The 23,525-nt window shown below is 27.2% G+C and overlaps 2 protein-coding genes across 5 annotated transcripts in view; both read left to right on the top strand.

The window, feature by feature from the left end:
- Nucleotides 1-2,594, top strand: part of LOC100203020 (Golgi pH regulator) — a 26,385-nt gene extending 23,791 nt beyond the window's left edge. For all 4 annotated transcript variants that reach the window (XM_065816915.1, XM_065816914.1, XM_065816913.1 and 1 more), the window contains one exon: nt 1,787-2,594. In XM_065816915.1, coding sequence (XP_065672987.1) covers nt 1,787-2,484 — 698 coding nt within the window. In that variant the 3' untranslated portion in view covers nt 2,485-2,594. The remainder of the gene's footprint in view (nt 1-1,786) is intronic.
- Nucleotides 2,595-5,323: 2,729 nt separating this feature from the next.
- The window catches only part of LOC100215454 (neuronal acetylcholine receptor subunit alpha-2), a 72,252-nt gene continuing 54,050 nt past the window's right edge, over nt 5,324-23,525 (top strand). Inside the window, exon 1 of the mRNA XM_065816911.1 lies at nt 5,324-5,444. The gene's annotated coding sequence lies outside the window, so the exon portion shown is untranslated. The remainder of the gene's footprint in view (nt 5,445-23,525) is intronic.

Below are 23,525 nucleotides of genomic sequence, written 5' to 3'. Positions count from 1 at the left end.
TTAAACTGTTAGAGGTCGGCATTAGGTCGGCAAAAAAATTTGACAAATGGGTAACCATTAAGCATAGAAACAAGGACGGCGATTTTTTGCCGACCTCCAAAACTTTAAGGACGGCATGTAAGTCGACATTGCCGAATGCCGACCCAAATTCCGAGGGCTGCTTATATATATATATATATAGAGAGAGAGAGAGAGAGAGAGAGAGAGAGAGAGAGAGAGAGAGAGAGAGAGAGAGAGAGAGAGAGAGAGAGAGAGAGAGAGAGAGAGAGAGAGAGAGAGAGAGAGAGAGATGCGTACCTACACACATGTCGGCATTCAAAATGAATATATAAAAAAAATATGTAATGTATTTTCATTATAAGTTCATAATTTATTTATTGTAATTACTTGTTGTTGTTTTTTTGTTTGACAAGTTTTATTTAAAAAAAAAATTTATTGGTTTTTTTCGATCCATTTTTTCTTTTATTCTCAAAATTATTCAAGCTTAGCAAGGTCGTGTATTTATTTAAAAGTTTTTAACATTTTTAAATGTCTGTTGTTCTCACGCTATTTTACTTGAAGTTTTAGCGCGATTATTATTTTATTAGGTTTTAAAATCTAATACTAATTTATTATTAAAACTGTGTTTACAATTTTTTTTAATATTGTTTAAAATCAAGTCTATTAAGTTTAGTCTTGGTAGAGTTTTGTTAAACATATGTTAATTAAGAAATATTAAACCTTTTTTAAATTCGATTAAGTTTTTCATTAAGGCTTTGAACCATTTAAAATAAGAAACATTGTTACATGAAACTCAAAAAGTTGCGCGGAAACATTGTTTAAAAATAAGAAAAACAAATATTTTTTATATCATTATTATTACTATTATTTTTAGATTTCTATTTTCCTTCCACGTTATTTTTAAAGGGTCATATCATTTATTTACATAAAGTTACAAGTTCATACTATGCCACAATATCAAAGAGTGTTTTTTTATTTAAAAAATGGAAAATAACTACTGTAGTAGAAGTAAATTCTGTACTGTAGTAGAAGTAAATTCTTATTCCCTGTAGAGGTTAAAACAACCAGTTGTAAACTGTAAACGGGTGTAAACTGGCTACTCATTTTTTTGAAACAATTTACTGTTAACCAAATCTTTGGCTGCAGCACATATACTAAATTGTTATTTCTAAACGGCGTTCTTTCTATGATTAATCTAAAAAACCAATGAAGATGTAATTATGTAACTATGTAAAAATGAAACTATGTTTTTTTTGTTGTTGTTAAAAACAACTTCGAAACTAAGAAATCACTAATTCATAAATTTACTGTATACTTACATAAAGTTTAATTGCTACATGCATTAAAATATTATTGTCTAAAGCTATGCTATTATAAAGCAATGCTTTTATAATCAATTAATCAATATCACTTTCGTAACAGAAAGCAAAAAATCCAAATAAGTTTTTTGCCGACCTGAGGTCGGTTTAGTACGGCCATCTTGTGCCGACCTGAGGTCTTTCGGATTTCGCAGGCTATATTATATATGTGTGTGTGTGTGTGTGTGTGTGTGTATATATATATATTTCTCTATATATATATATATATATATATATATATATATATATATATATATATATATGTATATATATGTATGTATATATATGTGTGTATGTATATGTGTGTGTATATATACGCACACATATATGTATCATTTTTTATATTTGCATTTTTTAACTTTTATATTTATGTTTTTTATATTTCTTAAAAGAAATTTAAGTAAAAAGTTTTTTCATTAATTTTTTAGGGTTTTGGAACTTATTTAGCAGTATGAGTCCAAGCAAAGATTATGAAAATACTAGCATCCTAAAAAATGAAGTATCTTGTTTAGAAGAGCTGAGTCAGCAACTCTATATTGAAGCGATTGATCTACATAATACGAAACAACGTCTCATTTTCTCCAAGACACTTCAAGGTCGCTATTTTGATTTTTTAGGTCACATTTTTTCAATATACTGTATATGGAAAATTTTTATATCTTCTGTTAACATAATTTTTGATCGAGTTGGTAAAATTGATCCTGTTACACGAAGCATTGAAATATCAGTCCATTACTTTGGAATTGAGTTTGACGTAGCTTTTTGGTCGCAACAAATTTCATTTCTTTTAGTTGGTATTTTGATTATTACTTCTATCCGAGGTTTACTTATTACATTAACCAAATTTTTTTATGCGTTGTCAAGTAATAAATCTTCCAATATAATTGTGCTGGTGCTAGCTGAAATTATGGGAATGTATTTTGTATCGTCGGTTTTACTTATGCGTATGAATATGCCGCCACAATACCGAGAGATTATTTCACTAGTGCTGGGAGATCTGCAGTTTAACTTTTATCATAGATGGTTTGACGTTATTTTCTTGGTCAGTGCTTTAGCGAGTATAGTGGTGTTATATGTGGCTCATAAGCAAGCTCCTGAAAAACAAATTCATAGTTACAATTCATAGCGTTTAATTTTTTATCAATTTCAACAATAGAAATAAAAAATAATAGATTTATAGAATTAAATTTTAATGAAAAAAACATAATTTTTAATAAAAAGCATTTTTTTTTTTTTTTTTTTATTTGCTTTGTTTTTGTTCCGTTTCGTTGTTTCCACTATTTAAAGATATCTTTGTTGTTGTAACATTCATGCGGAAATGCGGTGTAATTTATTTGTTTGTTTTTTGTGCATGGACCATTGAATTAATAATCCATGAAATGTTTTAACATAACAATGAATTAAAATTATTTTTATCTTTTTTTTTTTTCACATAAGATTTTCAGTTGTCATTATGTTGAGCCAAAGTTTTTCACTTTTATGCTTTTTGTAATATTTATAGTTTTATTTACGATCAATTTATATCAAAATTGATATAAAAGATGACTAATTTTGTATGCAGGTTTTCTGTAATTTTTAAGATAGAAGAGTTTAACTTCCATTTCGGAAACTTAAGGTATTAACGATTTCTTTATTGGATTTTCAATGAAAATATGTGATTTAACTTTCATTATATTAATAAAGGATAGTGACTATGAACTTTTAAGAAAAATAATTACAAGTTTCCTTACGTTTATTTTTCGTGCCAACAACAAAATGATAGGAATATTCTGCAAAATAAAACGCATAATACGTGGGAGAAATGTATTGAAATAGTTTCTTCCGACAATATTAAATACTCTGTTAGTTGCGCGGCTATATTTAGGAGTTAGTTGTGAATTATTGAAAAGGTGCTTGTTTTTATTTCAATACTTTTTTTTTAGTTTTTCAAAATAGGTTTCCTGCTCACTAACTCTTTCGACGGAAAGAAAAAAAATCTTCACAGTATTTAGACTTTTCACATACGTACATACTACATTGTTAAAAACTATTTTTGATTTATTATTTTCATTTTAAAGTTGAATACTCAAGAATTATGAAAAAATACTGGGGAATTATATATGGCAGCAAGCGCATTGTTTTTAAGAAGCAAGTGTGCTTCATATTAAAATCTTTTTTGTAAAACTTATTACTTAAGTGCAATTTGTTTAATGCTCTACTTAAAGCACATTACGTTACAAACTCTACGTTCAAGTGTTTTTAAGTTGCATAAAATATGTGCGATTAAAAAATCAAGATAAAAAACTAAAATATATTAAACTATTCGTTGAAATATTTTATATTGTCATTGTTTTTGACACGTTAGTTAAAAAAATTCAATTAAAATGGGATTGTTATAACATTTTAATGAAAGATAATTGTTTACTAATACTATTTGCAGATTTATAATAACAACGCGACGAAGATTTGTCACAAAAATTTAAATGTAATTAATATTTATTTAACTCGAATCTTAGATATTTTTTCCGACTATTTTTTCCTGTTGTCTTTTATGCAATTATGCATTAATTTACTGTGTTTTTTCATAAAGAAAACCCTATTTTATTTTTTTACAAAAATGATTCGGTTTTACAAAAGACATATATTGTTATTATTTTTGGCTCAATATTGAATTTATAAAGGAAATAGATTTTTATTTAGATAAAACTATAAACAAGATTAGTCTAAATTTAATAAAAACAGACTATCATTAATAATGCTTATCGTATATTTTTAGCAACTACATAAAGTTAATTTTAATAATTAATTTTGTCTTGACATTAAAATTTATATAAAATCACAAGCATCAAGCTTACGTTAAAAGGCACGTTTAAAAATTATAAGTAGTATGTAAAACGCTAAACATATATATATATAAATATATAAACTTTGGAAAGTTTTATTGGCTACTTTATCACGCAAAAATATCTTGTACTTAGTTGTCTGTATAAGTGTTGTCTGGGTATTTTGTGTGTGAGTGTGACATTGTAAAAGTTACTGTGGATAATTTATTAAAATATTATTTTAATGTATTTTTTAAATTTGAATAAGTGTTAAAGTTGGATTTTATAAATAATAAAAATGAAATATAATCAAAGTAGTGTTCAAAAATTAAAAATAAAAGTTCTTTAGCAATAAATTTATTCATTCTAATATTTACAATAATACAATCTAAACTGTTATGCTTTTTTGTAAATAATATTTTATTACATAAATAATATTTATTATTACAGTTATCAACAATATTTTATCAAATTTTTACCTGTAAACCTGTATGTCATTAACTTTTGTGAACAATCGTATGGAATATTGTTTATCGAATATCCGGTAGTCTAAATAGTAGCCTAAACTTTCAAATAACACTCTTATTTAATAAATTATATTTTCTTATGTGGTGAATTACATCAATATTAAGTTATAAAATTTAATTATGATATTTTATATATATATATATATATATATATATATATATATATATATATATATATATATATATATATATATATATATATATATATATAGACTGTTTTTTGTTTATTATATAAATTAGGTTTAATGATCACACGAGTTGTATGTTTGTTTTTGAACTAGATCAACGGATGTTAGCAATTTTCTGGAACATGAATCCATCAAGTAAAGCAAATGCTTTATTATATGGATTGGTTGCAACTTTTATAATTTTATCATTTATAGCGTATTGCTTCAACGAAGGTAAAAGCATATTTTTAAACCTGATTCGGCTACAAATACAAAAAATAAAATCTCAAAATAAAAGCGACGTTGGGAACGGTATTGCAACCGTATAAAACATTTGTGAAACCATCAAAAAAGAAAACAAACAGAATAAACTTCTAAGGATTGAACAACATCACATTTTCAAAGATTCTAATAACTGATTGTTATCTGTATTAAAAGCATTTAAATTATGGCTATATTTAATGCTTGTTAGCATACAAGCAGTTAAATAACCAATGCGACTATTTTAGTAAATCACAAATATATCACAAAGAATTATTAAAAGTGATGATTTCAACTGTAAAAAGGATTTTCCGACTTTAGACACAGAGAGTAAGTTCTAAATTTTTTAAGAAGAAATAAAGAAAAACAACATGAGCAAGTTTTATTATTTTTTAATTTAAACTAAATAAAAAGATCAAAAATTATGTTAAAAAAAAAGATAAAAGAATCGGCTTTTAATGTGATATCATACGATCTTTTGGTCTCACTTTCAATGTGTTGGTCTCATTTCCATGATTTTTCAAACTCAAAATAATATAAACACATTTTAAAAATCTGTATGAAATGTAATGTTTATGTAAAAAAAAGCTGTATGTTCTGTGTTAGTATATCGCGTTTTTATCTGTTGTTTTTACAGCTTTTAGCTCCAAACGTTTTTATTTAAACTCCATTATTTTGAGTGCATGGTCAGTTATTATCTAGTTTAGAAAACTTCATTTAAAACCTCTAACCTTAGATAAGGTTGTCAAAAATACAAAAGTAGCGTATCATAAAAAACCTATCCAATTTGTAAATATATAACCAAGTATATATATCTGCCTATATCCGAAAATCAACATTTTCTAACATTTGTTATTAGTAAATTTAGTTTTGGTAACTATTTTTTTTACTACTATTTTATTATTTACAATTCTGATTTACAAATATTATAAGTTTATTTTTTTCTTCGATAAGTTTTACGCTTTTAGAATAATTTATGTTCTTTAAACAGTAGCGTTAGGCACTTTCAATTGGATTTCTTATAAACCAGGCTTTTACTAACTTTTAAATTATCGGTAAATAAATTAAAAAAATAAAATCAAAGATTGCCGTAAAATCAATAATGTCGGTAAAAATTAAAAAAAGCATAAAAAATCAAAAATTAAAAACCGTAAAATATAAAAATAAGTTTTTTTTTTTGTTTACAAAAAATAAACCTTGAGGGAGCAGAGTGTATTATTCAAATGTCACTATTATTCCAATGTCACTATTCTGAATTTGATTTTTGTCACAAATAAAGTTCCAGTAAAAGTAAATCAACATTTTTTTTGAAACAAACTTGAAATTGTTTTTGGAATTGTTTTTAAATCAAGTAATGAGTTGCCTTCTCAAGATTGTCATCAGGTGAAAATAAATTTGTCGGGATTTTTTGCGCCGCAATGCTCTTAAAGAAATGTTAGGTCGTCTGTTATGTCGGAAAAAGCTATTGTAGAACAGACTTTATATTCAAGTAATAAAAAAACTCATGCCTTTCATTTGGAATGATATTTGTACAAGATTGCTTTATACCAATTAGTGAATTCAAAGTTATTTCAATTATTTTATCTGTTAATCTTTATAAAATGTATTTAACTATTAAATAATCAGATAATACTTGGAGAGTTTATTTTTTAATTACGTGTTGTGTAATCAGGCTGGTCATTTTTTTTTTAACAACTAACAATAAAAGCTTTTCAAAACTTTTTTTACAATTTTAGTTTATATAAATTTATACATTTACATGTATAAATGTATATAATATATTTATATACTTATATACATTTCATTACGTCACGCTTCTATGACATGATAATATTATGTCATAGAAGTGTGACGTAATGAAATGTATTATATTATAATGCAACGTATAAAATAAATAACAACATAATATAACATGATTTTACAACTTTAAATTTGAATGATTTAAATGATTTTAACTTTACAATTGTAACGTAATTTAATGCTTCTTATCATAAAAAATAACTATATTTATAATTAAATATATTCATAAGTGTTTCTTTAAAAATAAAAATGAAAACAATTGTTTCTTCAATTGTATACTTGTTGTAATAAGAGAAATTCGTAGAAGACTATGAAGTCGAATCATCAAGTACCTCTTTAGATAGTTAAATAAAATCTGATTTAAAATTAAATATAGTCATAAGTAGTAAAACAATATACACTGTATAATGTCACAAGACTGACGATTTATAAATCTTTGTCTCACTCAATTTTAGTCCAACTTGAATGTTCTTTGTGTCTAAACAGTTATGAAAAAGAAAAGAATGAAACGAAACTGTTTAGTGAAGTTACATATTTATGTTAGAGCATATATTTACAGTATAAATAATGCTTCTAAAGTCTTTTTTAAAGTGGAGTTTAGATAATAATAGTCTATGAGCAATCCTGGTCCTGACAATTCTATCTCTTCTTTCAAACCCAAGAACAGATGCAGATGTGTCACCTATTGTATTGTTCATTCTAAAGGCTAAGTGTGCAGGGGAAATTAAGGCACCTTTAAAAGTGGCTCTAAAGAATTGTAAAGATCTGATATATGGTATTTGGCAATTAAATACAGATTCTAATTTATCTTCTTTGTCCCAGTGGATCAGTTCCTGTATAGACACCCAGATTAAGTTTAACCGTCTTCCATAACCTGATTTGAATGTATCCGTATTCTGAACCATTCTATATTTTCTCTACGGTCTTAATGGCAAATCTTCTAGATTCTTTACATAAGCATACTATAAGGTAAAGAATCAAAGATTTAGTATAAGCAGAATAAGCTCCATTTTCAATGTTAGGAGTAACAATTTCTTTTACCTCATCTTCTTGTTTTCTCAGCAGTTATAACAGTGTTATTATGTGTTTCAAGGCCTCGACAACACCTTGTTTTACTTTGATTTTCTACCACATGGGAAATACACTTATGCAATCCATTTTAAAATTAACTAAAATTTCTTCAGCACACCATCAGTCAAACCCTGGTCATTCATATAGAGAAAAGTAACAGCTACTCCAGTAGTAAAGTATCTTCTATGGCAAGGAGTGTCATAACAGATGACTACTTAGCCTTTTTATGATTTGGTTTCATCTTACCTGTAGTCAAACATTTAATCAGTTTGTAGCAGAGAGATGAATCTGTTGACATTCAACTTTATTTAGGGTTTTAGATTAATGTTTCCAACTGCACAACAGGTTCAAATATATCAAGTCTTTCCTTACTGTTTCTTTAGAAAGAGCTTTTTAATTGGTCCAGTGAAGCCAAACTTTAATCTTGTGGGTCCATCTAGAGTGACAATAATGAGTCTCAAAGGAAACTAATTGCAATTTAGCATACAAATAGACCAGAAACACTTTCTACCCAACAATTATTCAAGATTTGTCAAGAAACCTCTATCTTTCCTTAATCAGTTAAAGAGTTTGTTGAGCCCTCTCTTGTTAATTCAAAAGATTTTTATACTCCTCGATAAACCATCAAATTAAACAGTTTAAAGTTACCCTGAATAAGATTTTGCTGATGTTGTAGCTGGATTTTTGGCTTTTCTTCATGACCTCATTACTGAGAGACATAAAATTTGTAGATACAAGTAAATATAGACAAACTTCAACAACCTTTAAATGTGACTTATCATTACATTTCTGTCAATGTCTTTTTCAACAAGCAAACATTCTTGTATTATTAGACCCTACCTCAGGACATCTCTGAGAGTCGGCACTTCTGTAGGATTAAGATCATTACTTCCACCCAATTATTGTGAAAACTTTGATTCTATATTTTCTAATTTTAATCTAGTAAACTTAGGAGCACTCATTCTCCCTGTTAATATCAAATAAATACTTATTATACTGCAAATTAAAAAAACTGTTAATATTAAACAAATATTAAAATATTAAAAAAATACTAATAATAATGCAATTAACAAAAATAGAAAACAGATAAACTAAAAATACTTTTGTACTGTGTATGAGGTACATGAGATTTCTAGTTTTGTTGACTGCTTCTACATATCTGTAAATACCGAAATGTTTAAGAATGCCATGTATTGTGTTTATTCCAGAGTACATCCAAAAAAGCACTATTACTTAATACTAATGTAACAAACATAGACAAAAATATTAAATTTCTATAATTTTTTTACAATGCAATAAACATAGAAAATACCTGTTCAAAGTTTAAAAGTCACCGTCGTCTTTCAGAACTTTGCTATTTCCAATTATACAAGGCCGACGACGCAGTTTTTGAAGTAAGGGAGAAGGACACAATCATTAATTATTAAAAATAATCATAAACTTTTTTAAAAAGATTATCTATATTTGAAAAATTTTAAAATTAAGTCACGTTATTTCCTTCTGAAAAAATGTGGGAAAAAGGGGAGGGGCACTAGACTCTGATATAATGATATAATATCATTTTTTCAACTCCAATAATTTTACCATTTTATTTCTTTTTTTTTTTTTTTTGCCACATAAATTTATTAAAGTTGTAAAGGATAATATAAATACAAATAGCAGGGGCACGAAGAAAACATAATTGGTCTTATCACCAAGCCCCTTAGTCTATACCGTAAATATAAGACAACAAAAATTAAAAAACGTTTTATATAATATAAAACGTTTTTCTGAAGACTTAATAAAATAAAAATCATCGGCCCTAAAGTCCTACTTTATCTTTTTGTTTTTGTATTATTTTATTAATAATTTTATTATATTTTGGTTAAGAAAAATTAAAAAAAGAAAGAAAAAAAAGGAATTAGTACAAAGAAACTATATTACTAAAAAGCAAGCAAGCAAATACGCATAATCCTGGAACTTTCCTTTTATACCAGCATATACCTTGAAATATGTGAATAATTCTTATAAACCATAATTTTTTATATATATTAAAAAAAAAAAAAAATGAATAAAAAGAAGAATTTAAGCAATAACAATGGCACAATCCTTTTCTAAGATCGTTATTTGAAACTGTTATTTGAAAATCTGGTGAGATATCTATTCTGATTTATTTTAAATAATGGGTAAAATATTTTAGGAGATATATTTTTATTAATTTTGAACATAAATATAAGAACTTGATAGACATTTAATTGATAAACATTCATTATATTTGAATTAACAAATAATGCTTGGGAGTGTGTATAACGGCCCACATTATGAATGATTCTAATTGCATGCTTTTGTTTATTAAATAGCTTTTTTATTTTATTTTTATTTGTACTGCACCAACCAATATTTGCATTACTAAGATGGCAATGAATGAATGAGAAATATAAAAGCTTTAAGCAAGTTGGATTTAAAAAAGGCTTAGCTCTGCATAGCAGGCCTATGTTCCTTGAGATTATATTTTCGAGATATTGTATGTGATCTCTCCACGTCACGTTTGTTCGACACAAAGAACATAAAAATTGGACTGAAGTTCACTGAGATATGACTTTATTTACATTCAAAATAAAATTAGCACTATAAAATTAATGCTAGAAATTTCTAAACGCGTTTTTGTTTCAAATGACGCCCCCTAATATACAGTCAGTGATGTACATAAATATTTTAGTATAAATCTTGTTGTTAAGTTTAATATATGTCGATATAATTGATAATATTAAGTTTGTTTTAATTTTTTAAGGTGGCAGTATTATTTAATGCTTTAAATTCTATATTTTTGGATATTATTTTGTTATATAACTATGGATCCTGGTTGGAAATAGAGAATCGCGAGAATTTTGTTGTTTTTTCAGGCAATCTAGAGTTCCCAGTTGTTCTTGCGATATATCTATTAGAGTTTATTTGAAAAAGAGTTATATAAAAAATGCAATGGTACTAGTGTAAGATTGTTTTTATGCATAAACAAAATATTTTAGTAGATGTTGAATATATTTCAATAAAATCTACTAAGATATTTTACAATTAGATCTTAACAGAAAAGCCTTTTTGGTATCTTATAATAAAAGCTACTTAGATACCTTACAGTTAGATAATCTCAATAATAAAAGCGTTTTTGGTATCTTCTAATAAAAGCTTCATCAATTGTTGCTTGATGTAGTTTTAATGTGTTCGTATACAAGCAGGGCTGTCCCGAACGAGGGGTTATGGGAGTGTCCCCCCTCCCCTTAAAAGTGTTGTATATGCATTTGAGGTAGCACATTTAGCATTTGAGTTGGCAAGTTTTTGAAGTATAGTTGGCAAATGTCGAGCATCGAGGATCTTTTTTAATTTATTTAGTTTTTGTTTCTAGTTGACTCATGGGAGACCTCTTCGGGACGGCCCTGTATACAAGAATAAATGATAATAAAAATAAAGAGACTTGAATAACCAGATTTTCAAGTTAGTAACATAATTACCATAATTAATAAATATTCGCAGAAATCTTTAGGTAAATAAGCACGCGATGTGCGCTGTTTTACCTTGACTACTATTTATCCTAGTAAATATAACTAGAATTTACTAAAACCTTTTTTTTAAACGCTTTTATGCATAGAATCAAGGATGTATAATAGAATGAAGTCTTGTTTATTGCGAGTACAGTCTTGTTTATTGCGAGTCAAAATGTCAAAATGGCGCCTTTGCGCTGAATAAGTAAAATTTTGAAATGTAGTTAGTAACCTTTGTAAGCTGTAATCAAAATGGATTACTCTCTTAAAAGTTAACTGGATAAAATTTTAACAACTGTTCCATCTATCAAGTAGTAATCACAATAAAAATCAGGATCTACGTAAAGTAATCGTTTTTCGAATACCTCAATACAGGTATAAGTATGTTTAAACATTAGACTACTACTTGATTGAACTTTATCTTTTGCTTTCTCAATTAGCTATAGGTTTGTTACGTTCTTAAAGAACGTTTTTCGGTAAGCAACTTGTTATATTTCCCCAGGGCTTTATTTTTTGTTGTAGTACTTTTGCAACATTTAATAACCAAATTGCTATATTTTAAATATAGAGATGTAAAATACCTTTTTGTACACCCGGCAAAAATACTTACAATTCTTATCTAGACATTTATTAATTCTAATCTAGAAATTTATAATTTATTTACAATTCTAATCTAGAAATTTATAATAAGTAGTTCAAAAAGCACAGCATAAAAAAAAGTACAATAAACTCTAAATACTGTTTACGTATTTTTTGAACTTACATCTTTTATTTGCAATGCTTCAATTGCTTATGACGTTTTGAAACAATATCATTTGATAATTTTTATTAAACGTGGATTGTGATCAGTTAATTTTAAATTATGATAGTTACGCTATGTTTAATAGAAAATTATATTACTACCTGCAATTAACTTTTTTCGGATTTATCCGGAATTCCGGATATTTTTTTCAACTTTTAGTTTATCCGGTTTTCCAAAAAGTCCTCCATAAATATTTTCTAAATAAATATTTTATAAAGTCTAAATAAATATTTTCGCCATATGTATGTTTTTAAGCTTTTTAAGTCATTACCCATAAAAAAAAGAAAAGAAGTTTCAAAAAATTGGGAAAGCCATTTGTTTTAAGTTAAATTAAGACAAATATGAGGGAAATAAATTCCGAATTTTTCCAGATATTAAAAAAAAAAAAAATGTTATCTCGATTTTTTAAATACAACGTAGATGATCTCTGTACTACTAAGACTGTTCCTTGAGAGATGACGTATTTTAACTTTGTTCTCCCTTCAGTCTATTGTACCTCTTTGATAAAATCAATTTATCTATGCATAGAAACTAATTCGTAGCTGCGGATTAGTCCTATACAGAAAATTCTAGTGCTTCAATTGAAATTTCTTTAAATTTGATATTACTGGTAACTTCCTTAAAAACAATAAAGTTAGAACAAAAAATATTCTATAAGACAACACGTGACGAAAAACATATTGATTAATCGCTTCGATACTTTTTTAATGGGATCAATATTTTTGGTTTTAATACAGTTAATTTATATTACTTGTTAAAGGAATATAAATTTACTAGGAAATTATGTATTTCATACTATCAATTTTTTCTCTGCAGTAAGTTTCTTCCATCATTAGTCTCCGATATAAAACAAAACTTTATTTTATTTTCTTAAACTTAAGTTTCTTATTTTTTACTATCAAACATTTTTTACTATCAATCATTTTTTACTATCAAATATTTAACTTGAAAATCACCCTCTTTGGGGGTGGAACACCCTCCCCCCTATAATCGTCTCTGATATAATGCAACTTCTTTTATATTTAATAAACTTTCAAAGTATACACGCACAAGTGACCATGCTCACACGCACGCGTGGCCTTGAATACGCTTACTTATTATCATACTTTTTATAACGAGGTATAATTTTTATATGTTATTTGTATAATTTTTATATGTTATTTGTAGTTTTTTTGTATCCACAAGGATATATGGAAACTTTATTATCTAACTTTGTCTTCTTTTTCTCGTTTCCTTTCCATTTTAATTATCTACATTACTTATGGTTTTTTTTATTTTGCTGTTAACTTCATTAAAATTCAGCCAGTCCAGTTGACACTTTGGTTAACTGGACGAGCCGGGTAAAGCAGCGTCAAACCACGCCCGTATAAAATGTGTAAATATGTATAGCATGCAATAATATAAAAAATTTACGTCATTTTGCAGCTAGTTATCACACAATAGTCCTATAGTGTTGTGATACTTCCTAATTTCATAAAAACATGTCAAAAACATGGTTTTTAACAGATGCAAAGGTCTCCAAAACTTCATATAAGCGTTACACATTCGTACACATTAGTGCTCTCTTAAAAATTTTGTTTTTAATAAAAAGTTAAACCTTTTTATTCAAATCAAGTCAAAAATTCTTTCTTTTTCAATTTTGGTAAAACATATTTACTATCTTAATTTTAAATCATGTTTTTAATAGACACTGTGGAGAAAGGTAGCAAAATTTGAAAAAAAAAAAGAAAAGAAAAAAAATTATTTCAAAGTCATTTCTCTGTTGTTTTCAAAAGTTACTTAAAGTTAAAACTAAAACCAAAAAAAATGTCAAACAACCAAACTAAACTTTTTCAGTTGAACGTTAACTCGTTGAATAAAAAAGTTGCGTCAAGAATGTATTTAGAATATTTACTGGGGGGGATAAACTTTTTACAACCATTGGATCATAACTTGATGAGCATTAAAGATCTTATTAAAAATTATAAGTTATTACTTACAAGGTGATTTGATAAAAAAAATCTCATGCACAAAATGATTTCAAAATTTAAACATAAATATTTGCTTACAGTTAACTCAAAAAACGCGCAAAATAGTTAAAAAATTTAAATTATCAGCTTTTTTGCTCATTCTTGAGGTCACATATATACAACATTTATATTGTCATAATAAGGATGTCAAAGATTCACAATAATGATAATTGACAAGATAAATTTTACAGGAAGGTTGTCCTTGTTGGGGCAGGAGTTATGCAGGTCTTGCAAAACTTTGATTGCACGCTCACAGCACTGGTTTCTTTAAATAATGCTAATTGGAGATTCATTTGTTTACCAGTAGTTTTGCAAGCATTTAAAATCTTTTAAGCAGTCATTCAGCTCTGCAGATAGTTCATCAAAATTTTCAATGCAGAACAATCAACTGTGATGTGAACTAACGGTAAATGTATAAGATTTTACACAGCCTTTTCATGCATCAGAATAAACGCAAGAAAGGGATCTGTTGAAACTTAACAAATAGGATCTCATTCCTCTCAGCAGAAAACACGAGTAAGTTTGTAGTGAAACTTCATGTCGTCTCTACAGAAGTCTGTTTCCTTAATCTTATTTTTACCGTTGCTGAAATCTGCTTTTATTTTATCATAATTGCTCATCAAATCATGCACAATGAAGTACTCAATGTTTGGTGATTTAGCGTTGACAACTGATGAACATGATTTTGTGGTACCCATACTCTTCGAACATTTAATTCAACCTAACAACAACGCTTCTTTTCTTGCAGGTATTTACGCTTGATGTGTTGGCAACAATGATCAAAATTGATCCCCAAAAATCTCCTTTAACACATCGTGAAGTCTTTCTTCAATTTTTTGAGCTTTCCCATCTTTTAATTTGAGCGTTGTTAACTTAATTACTTTTGCATCATTCTAGAAAACCCACTGTCTAATTTTCAAAACCCTTAATGTGTTTGCCGTCAAAGTCTATTATCCTATCCCACTGTTGAACCACCAAGTGCTTCTTCACCTGAGCAGCTTTTGTGTAGAAAGCTTGTTAAATATTTGACTAGCATGAGGTTGGGATTTTAACGCCCTCACCATAAAGTTAGCGGCTCACCATTGCTGCTTTGTCGGACGACAGCTTTGAGCTTTTAACAAACCGTCTTGCAATACGTGTTGGGCTATGAATGCCTCATAAATTTCCAAGTTGCTTCTTCTTGATGGCTATTTAAATTGAACTAAGTTCTTTTTCTAGTTTTTTCTTCGTGTTACATAAGTTCATTATGAACAACTTGTTGTCTTCTTCTCAGCAACTGAAGTAAAAAAGGCCGTTTACATAACGTATATATTAAACATGTAATAAATTAAAATAACTGTAATGGAGTTCGTATATTTTGTTTAAAATCAAGCAAATCAAAGTTAAAGGAAAAAAAAAAAAAAAGATACTAATAAAACATTTTATGCACAATTATATGTTTGTATAATTATATATAGCACACATATAATTAGCCAGAGAGTTCAATGTTGCTCACCAAATAATACAACATCTTTTTATAATAATCTCTGGAGAATGCACTTTAATTGCGAAATACTTATAAATAGGCAATAATAATGTTGACACTTAGTTGTGCTAATTTAAATTCAACTATCTGCTGTGAACACCTCACTTATATGTAAGTTCACACCAAATTTCAAAACAACTAAAGAATATTTTATAACTCTACAGAAGCTTCTCGAGCAATTACATCGCCGTGACATCACTGTCTGACCGGACAGCGCACAACGTTCTACGATGTTCTGCATATTTATATACAATTCTTTGGTACATAAGTAGTATTTGCATATAAATTTTTTTACTACAAAAGTATGCACAAAATAATTCACTCTTAGAAATGCTAAAAAATACACTGTGTATCAATTACAAATGTTGAAACTAATTTTTGGTATCATCAATTTGATTAAACTATTTAAAGTTATTTTTTAATGCATTTGTAACGTTGGTAACGTTGGTAACGTAGACTTACGTTTAAGTTATTGACTATATATACCTTTTTGTAAACTCAATTTTATGTTTGCCAAATTATCAAATATTTGGTGCGGTGTAAAAGATTATTAAAATTTCAAGAAATATGAAAAAATGTTAATTTGTTGTTCTCATCAATAGTAAGTGTATAGCTCCTTAAAAAAATGGGAATTTTATGAGGCCTGTTTACTTAAGGTAGAGCTATATAGAGAGATTTCACGTATCAAATTTTTTTAAAAGCAGTATTATAAAATAATTAGCCGTTTCTTTTTTAAGTCTTTTTTTTATGTTTAATATTATTTGCTAGTGTAATAGAAATAAGTACATAATTCTTTTTTGAAAAGACTGGAGGCGATTCTGAAAAACGGGAGTCACAGTGTTGTGCATTCAGTTTTTATGAAAAAAAGCTTAATGGAAGTTGATGGAGTGATAGATATGAAATCTCTGATGAATAACCCTTTATAAAACAAAGATTTAATGAGTACCTTTTTAAACTATTTTTTAACATATTGTGAAGTTTTTAATTTACAACAGGGCATTACCATATCTGTGCGTGACTTTTTATTTTTCTTTGTTTTTACAATTAGAAGCTAATTTCTCTCTCTCTCTCTCTCTCTCTCTCTCTCTCTATATATATATATATATATATATATATATATATATATATATATATATATATATATATATATATATATATATATATATATATATATATATATATATATATATATATATATATATATATATATATATATAACCTTAAAATGTGTTCTACAAAATAAAGTGCTCAATGTTCTTAAAAGAACAGAGCAATTATAATATAAAAATATTTTAGATTTATTAAGTAAAATAATCAACATAAAAGACTCAGGCCTTTATCGGGGCGATGGTTAAATAGTAATGTGTAAAAAATCTGGTCCACAGCTCGATAAAATTAGAAAAATATTATAAAAATTCTTAAAAATATTGGTTTTTAAATCGAAGTAAACATAAATTTAAAAATTGTGAACTTTCTTGATGTTTAACCTCTTGATGTTTAACCATTTAACCTCTCTGAAAATTCATTTAAACCTTTCAAAAAAATAAACGATGAATTATTATATTTTAATATTAACTTAAATCATCCACCCCAAATTCTAAAACAAGTACCGATTTCAATTAATAACAGGCTAAACCAAAACTCCTCTAATGAAAATGTATTTAATTCCTCTAAACGAATATTTAAAGATGCTCTTTCAAAAAATGGTTTTGAAATTTTGAACTAAAATTTGACCCTGAAAAAAAGAATTCAAAAAAGCTAAATAAAGCAAGTAAAGTAATTTGGTTCAACCCCCATATAGCAAAAATGTTTCCAATAACATAGGAAAAGTGTTTTGCCAATCATAAGCAATCTTTCAAAAATAAAAAATATTCAAAAGACACCATGTTGTCAAAATACATATGGGAATTGAAAGATAAAAATAATGATGATTTTATATTCAATTGGTCCATCCAAAAACAGCGCCTGCATGTAACAATATTTCCAAAAAATGCATACTATGTCTACAAGAAAAATTTGAAATAATTACTCATGCAAACCAAGAATGTTTATTAAACAAAAAATCTGAATTAATTTCTAAATGTAGGCACGAAAATAAGTTTCTCTTAAAAAACTATAAAAATAAATGAGCTCAAATAATATTTACATTAACTACCCTTTTTTAAAAAAACATTTTAAAAAAATAGCATAAGTAATCATTTCTAAAGAATTCTTTTTATAATAGTGACAGCAAATTCCATAAATGTGTGAAAACTTACAGTAGTTAAGACATTTGCGACTTCCTGTATTTTAATTTTTGGCATAAATTGTAGTTTTATTAATTTGATCATTTATTTCTGATGAGTCTTTATTGATGAAACACAGAGTTAAATGAAAAAAATTTTTTGTTATGTTACTTTATACTAATTTATATATATATATATATATATATATATATATATATATATATATATATATATATATATATATATATATATATATATATATATATATATATATATATATATATATATATATATATTAGAGTGTTTCATAAGACAACATTTTTTCGAAAATGTCTGATGAAACCCCCTAAATGTGTTCTATGTAATAAATTAACGCTGAATTTAAAAAATTATCAAATAAAAAACATTTTTTTAGGGGCTGCTCAAGAACCTTAAACATCAGATGGGTCCCTAATATTTTGAAAAAAAAAGTTCTTTAAAAGCAAATCATGTTGGGTCTCAAAAGAAGTGAACTTTTATAAAAAAAAGTTTTATTCTTTGTTAAAAAACGATAGTTTTTAAGCCATAAAATTTAAATTAGTAATCTTTATATAAAATGATTATTGTTTTTGAAATTTTTATAAAATTGCACTTCTTTTGAGATCCAACATTGTATGTTTTTAAAGAACTTTTTTTTACTTAAAAACTTTTCAAATTTAGTATTAACATATTGCATAAAACACATTTAGGGGTATAATCAGACATTTTTAAAAAATATTGTTTTCTGACACACCCTAATATATATATATATATATATATATATATATATATATATATATATATATATATATATATATATATATATATACATATATATATATATATATATATATATATACACATATATATGTATATGTATATACATATACATATATATGTATATACATATACATATACATACATATGCTCAAAAAAATTAGAACCACCAAAATATATATATTTCAAAACATTTTAATATAAGGTATGCTCTAGTATTAATGGCATAGTTAACGTTTAAGGTGCAGTTACAAATCTACACCTTTTCAAGATGTAATTGAGAACTTGAAAGTTGTAATTAAGAAACGTTAGATGTAATTGAGAAGATGAAAGTTGTAATTGAGAAACGCAAGATGTAATTTAGAACATAAAAGTTGTAAATAAGAATTCGTAAGATGTGATTGAGAAGATAAAAGTTGTAATTGAGAAAAGTATTAAGAACACAAAGTTCTTTGTATTTTGAATTTTGTAGTCCTAATATACTTTGTAATTTAAGGCTGAAAATAATAGTATAATAATCAATAAAATATAAAAAGTCATGAAAAAAGGTTTAGTCATTTGAGGTTTAGGCGGTAACTGGAAAAATCCTATTGGGTGTCAATTAAAACTTTCTTTTATTTTTGTTTGTGAAAAATGTAATTGAGATTTCAGATGAATGATAAATAAAACAAAAATAATTTGTTTAGATAAAAATTTAAAATTTATATTTAAACAACGTCATTAAAAATCATTGCAATATTCAGTTAAGCACCAACTTGGACGTCTTTCATATCTAAAATCGTTGCGTAATGCGTGGTCATATGTTGTACAGCGCGTGTACAATCACCTCCCATTATTATATTTTTTTCTGCAGTAACAATTCTTTCTAAACACTGCATTTGTTGCTCCATATACAGGTGGAATGCGAATACCATTTTTGACGTTTATTTTTATTTTGGAGCAGATAGTTTCCACTGGGTTTAACATTGGGCCGCAGGGTCCTAATCGTAACAACAGAGCCGGTGAATTTTCAAACACTCTTTCCAAACAAGCATGACATGGAGCATTATCTGTTACGACGACCAAATCCTCTAAACGATTCCCGGATGTAAACAACTGGTTAAAAAAACCCAAAATCCACACGTTGCAAGAATCTGCTTTAAATGATTCTCTGCGAGTTTCTATCATGACGACATTTGTGGTTGATATAGCTGCAATCAAATATATGTTTGCACCTTGCGAAGAAATTATTTTCATTATTGCTCTTTTCCCCTGTTTGATTCGTCTTTGCGTTTTTCGACAAAAAAGATTAAAATTTGTTTTATCCAACCAAACTATCTGATGACCATTTGTGATGTGTTCGTCAATGTTCCTTACATATTCAGCTCTTTTTTTTTGTTTTTATCACCATTCATTGTAGTAGGCTTCTTGCGCACTTTTTTTAAATGAAAATAGTCTGTCTTTGAGGTAACTAGCAATTGTGGTTGTGCTGACGCTAATATTAAATTGTCTTAATATCCTTGTTTTAACGGCCTCCAACTCAATCCATGTCAGTGTTTCTTCGATTTGATCATCGGTTAATTTTTTTAATTTAAAACCGTCTTCCAATAAAATTTAAATTTCCGCTGCGGACCCAAATGTATGCTGCCTTATATTTGACACCTAAAGTTTGCGCCAGAGTCACCCAATCGTCGTTTCGCTCAGCACATTCAGTTACTCTTCTTGTATCATTCGATGAAGATAAAATATAATGTTTTCTTTCAACTTGTTCAGTTGTATGTATTTCATGTCTACAAATTGGACAAGGTGGTTCCAGAAATGGTTGTAAACAAATTTGGTGAAATAAATGCTTTTCTTAAGTACAACTTTCAAGTTCTCAATTACATCTTGAAAAGGTGTAGTAATTTTTGGTATGTAGAGGGGGATGTCGAAATACTTTTTGTATTTTGTATTTTAAAAAGGCCCTGCATTTCTAAGATGTTTTAGGACTTTCAGATTCTGGTGGGGAAAATACATATCCCCCCCCCCCCGGATCCGTCACTATTAAGGTGGTACACCTCTATATAATTTCTGAAAACTGAAAAAAAAGTGAATTTTTGATATTTAGCTCGTTTGCTATTTTGTTTTGATATTTAGCTCGTTGAAAGGCAATTTATTGTAGATTAATAACATAAAAACTTTGTTCTCAACTTATTTCTTAATTTTTTGATTAATTAACTAAGCTAAAAAAAATTTATATAGCAATGACAGCAATATTTAATCTTCTTTGCGTTTTTCTCCGTTTTCAAATTTAGCGAAACATTGTCTGATTGTAAACGTGATATTTTGCGAAGCAAAAGTGCAAATCACTTCAAATTTTCAGGAAATATTTATTATGCTTTTTTTAGGAAGTAAATTTTAGAAACTTTTTAGTGTATTTTGGAAATCTTAAAATTTAAACATCAATTTTACCTTCATGTATTGAACATATGTAAAAAAATTGCATGGATTTTGTGTTAGCATGTTTCAAGTTATCGTGTTTTGAATTGACCCAGCAAAATGGCAAAGTTATCGAGGCAAAGTAAGATAAAGTAATAAAATAGCATTCTAAAATTTTTAATGATATAAAATTCATCTTTTTTTTAAAATTTAAGTTTAAACAATTGAATATTTGGTGGTGTACCATCAAAGTATGTGTTTTGAAATTATGATGAGATTTCATCTTTTGGATTAGAAGAATAATACCCCTATAACATTTTCAGGTTACATTACGTATTGTAACGTAAACAAGATTCGTTACGTTACGTGCAAAATGTCCGTTATTTTTACGTAACCGAGACGAAAGATTTTACGTAACGATACGTAAAATTGTAACGTAACAATACGTGCAAAATGTCCGTTATTTTTACGTAACCGAGACGTAAGATTTTACGTAATGATACGTAACATTGTAACGTAACGTTACGTGCAAAAGTATAATTTTTACTTATCCGAGATGTAACGAATAGCGTATTAATACGTAACATTTTGACCTAATAAAACGGGATCATGATCACCAGTGGCGACTTTCATATAAGCGATATTTAATTGTTATCTTGTATGCGATTGAACACCTAATTATCGGCCTACAATATTGCTGCAAGTTACTCTTACAGCCTATATAATATAGGCAATTAAGAACGTACCATCGTCTGGAGAGTAAGGCGTAGACTAATGCCAATCACACAATGTATATCACATAAAAACTATTAACAAAATTTAAGTAACTAAATATATCCTCGTAATAGATGACAGTAACACAAACCTTACCATTGTATATTTTTATAAATACAGTTAGACGCAAAAATTGTCTAAATTGACATTATATACACGTTTTTGCTTGTGGGGTAATAAAAACAAAAGAAGTGTTACGCTGATTAAATAAAAAAAATTTAAAAACGTTTTATTTATATTAAAAGTTTTAACGTAATTAGATTTAAAATATTGTAATTAACATTAATAATAAGTCGTTTATGTGTTGTGTATATATACATATATATATATATATATATATATATATATATATATATATATATATATATATATATATATATATATATATATATATATATATATATATATATATATATATATATATACGGACCCGTAACGTGAAAATTTTTAGAAAAAAGGCAGATTATAATAGTAAATATAAATTTTTCTTAATTTTACATTTAAAAGTTGTTTGAAATAAAGAGAATATGCAAATAAAGGGGGATTGATCGCACCTGATTACCCTCCTCCCTCCTCATCATATATATTTCAAATTTCATATAAAATTTATTGATGGCGATCAGAAAAAAGCATTTAATTCAGAAGTTTATTATAACGAAAAAAATAATTAACATATTAATAATATAATCTGTGTACATTTTGCCTCTAACTACTGTCTTTGGTAAACGAACTATCATCGTTGCAAATATCATCAAAGGCGTTACTGTCAGAATTATCATTATTAATAGATTCAGGTGCAATACTAGCCTTCTTTGGTGCCCGACTAGGTATGCCTATTAGTCTGGCTTCTGCCTTGATTACTGCGCGTTTTGCATGCATTGGCATTCTTTTTAATTGATCCCCGAGCGCCTCTGCTACCTTATGGGAGGTTAATGCGTTTTTGCGATCTTAGCAGCAGAGAATCTTTAAAATATAAAAATAAAATCTACATCTTTAAAGGAATAGAATCGGTAAAAAAAAAAAAAAAAAACATTTATCCAATTATATAATTATTGAAATCACATTATTTTTTTTTTTTTTTTTTTTTTTGTTATTCACCTCCTCAAGGCCGAGAAGGCCACTACAGACGAGGAGGTTACTTAATAGTGGTTATAACCCTCTCTCAACTCTATAACTCCGAAACACGAACCTTGACGAACAAGGCCGCTGCGCGGAGAAACAAGTTGAGCGCGGTACTACCAGGGACGTGGTGGGGATCGAACTCGGAACCTCTCGCTTATGAAGCGATATAAATTTATTAAAATAAATAAATTTAGCGGCAAAACACCTCGAAAAATGCCCCAAATTGTCCCCAAATTATTTGGCTTTGAGCGCAAGGTAAATCTCAATATTTGTAAAAAAAAAAATGCTAATGTGATTATAATGGTCCAATTTCTTTTTTAGATTATTGTGTTTTCTGGTTTCTTCGTATTTGTTGTTTAAAATAAAATAAAGTTTC

This window comes from Hydra vulgaris, chromosome 13 (genome assembly GCF_038396675.1).
Source record: "Hydra vulgaris chromosome 13, alternate assembly HydraT2T_AEP".
Taxonomy (NCBI): Eukaryota; Metazoa; Cnidaria; class Hydrozoa; order Anthoathecata; family Hydridae; genus Hydra; species Hydra vulgaris.
Note: the sequence above shows the minus strand (reverse complement) of the source record. Positions and strands in the feature narration are given on the sequence as shown.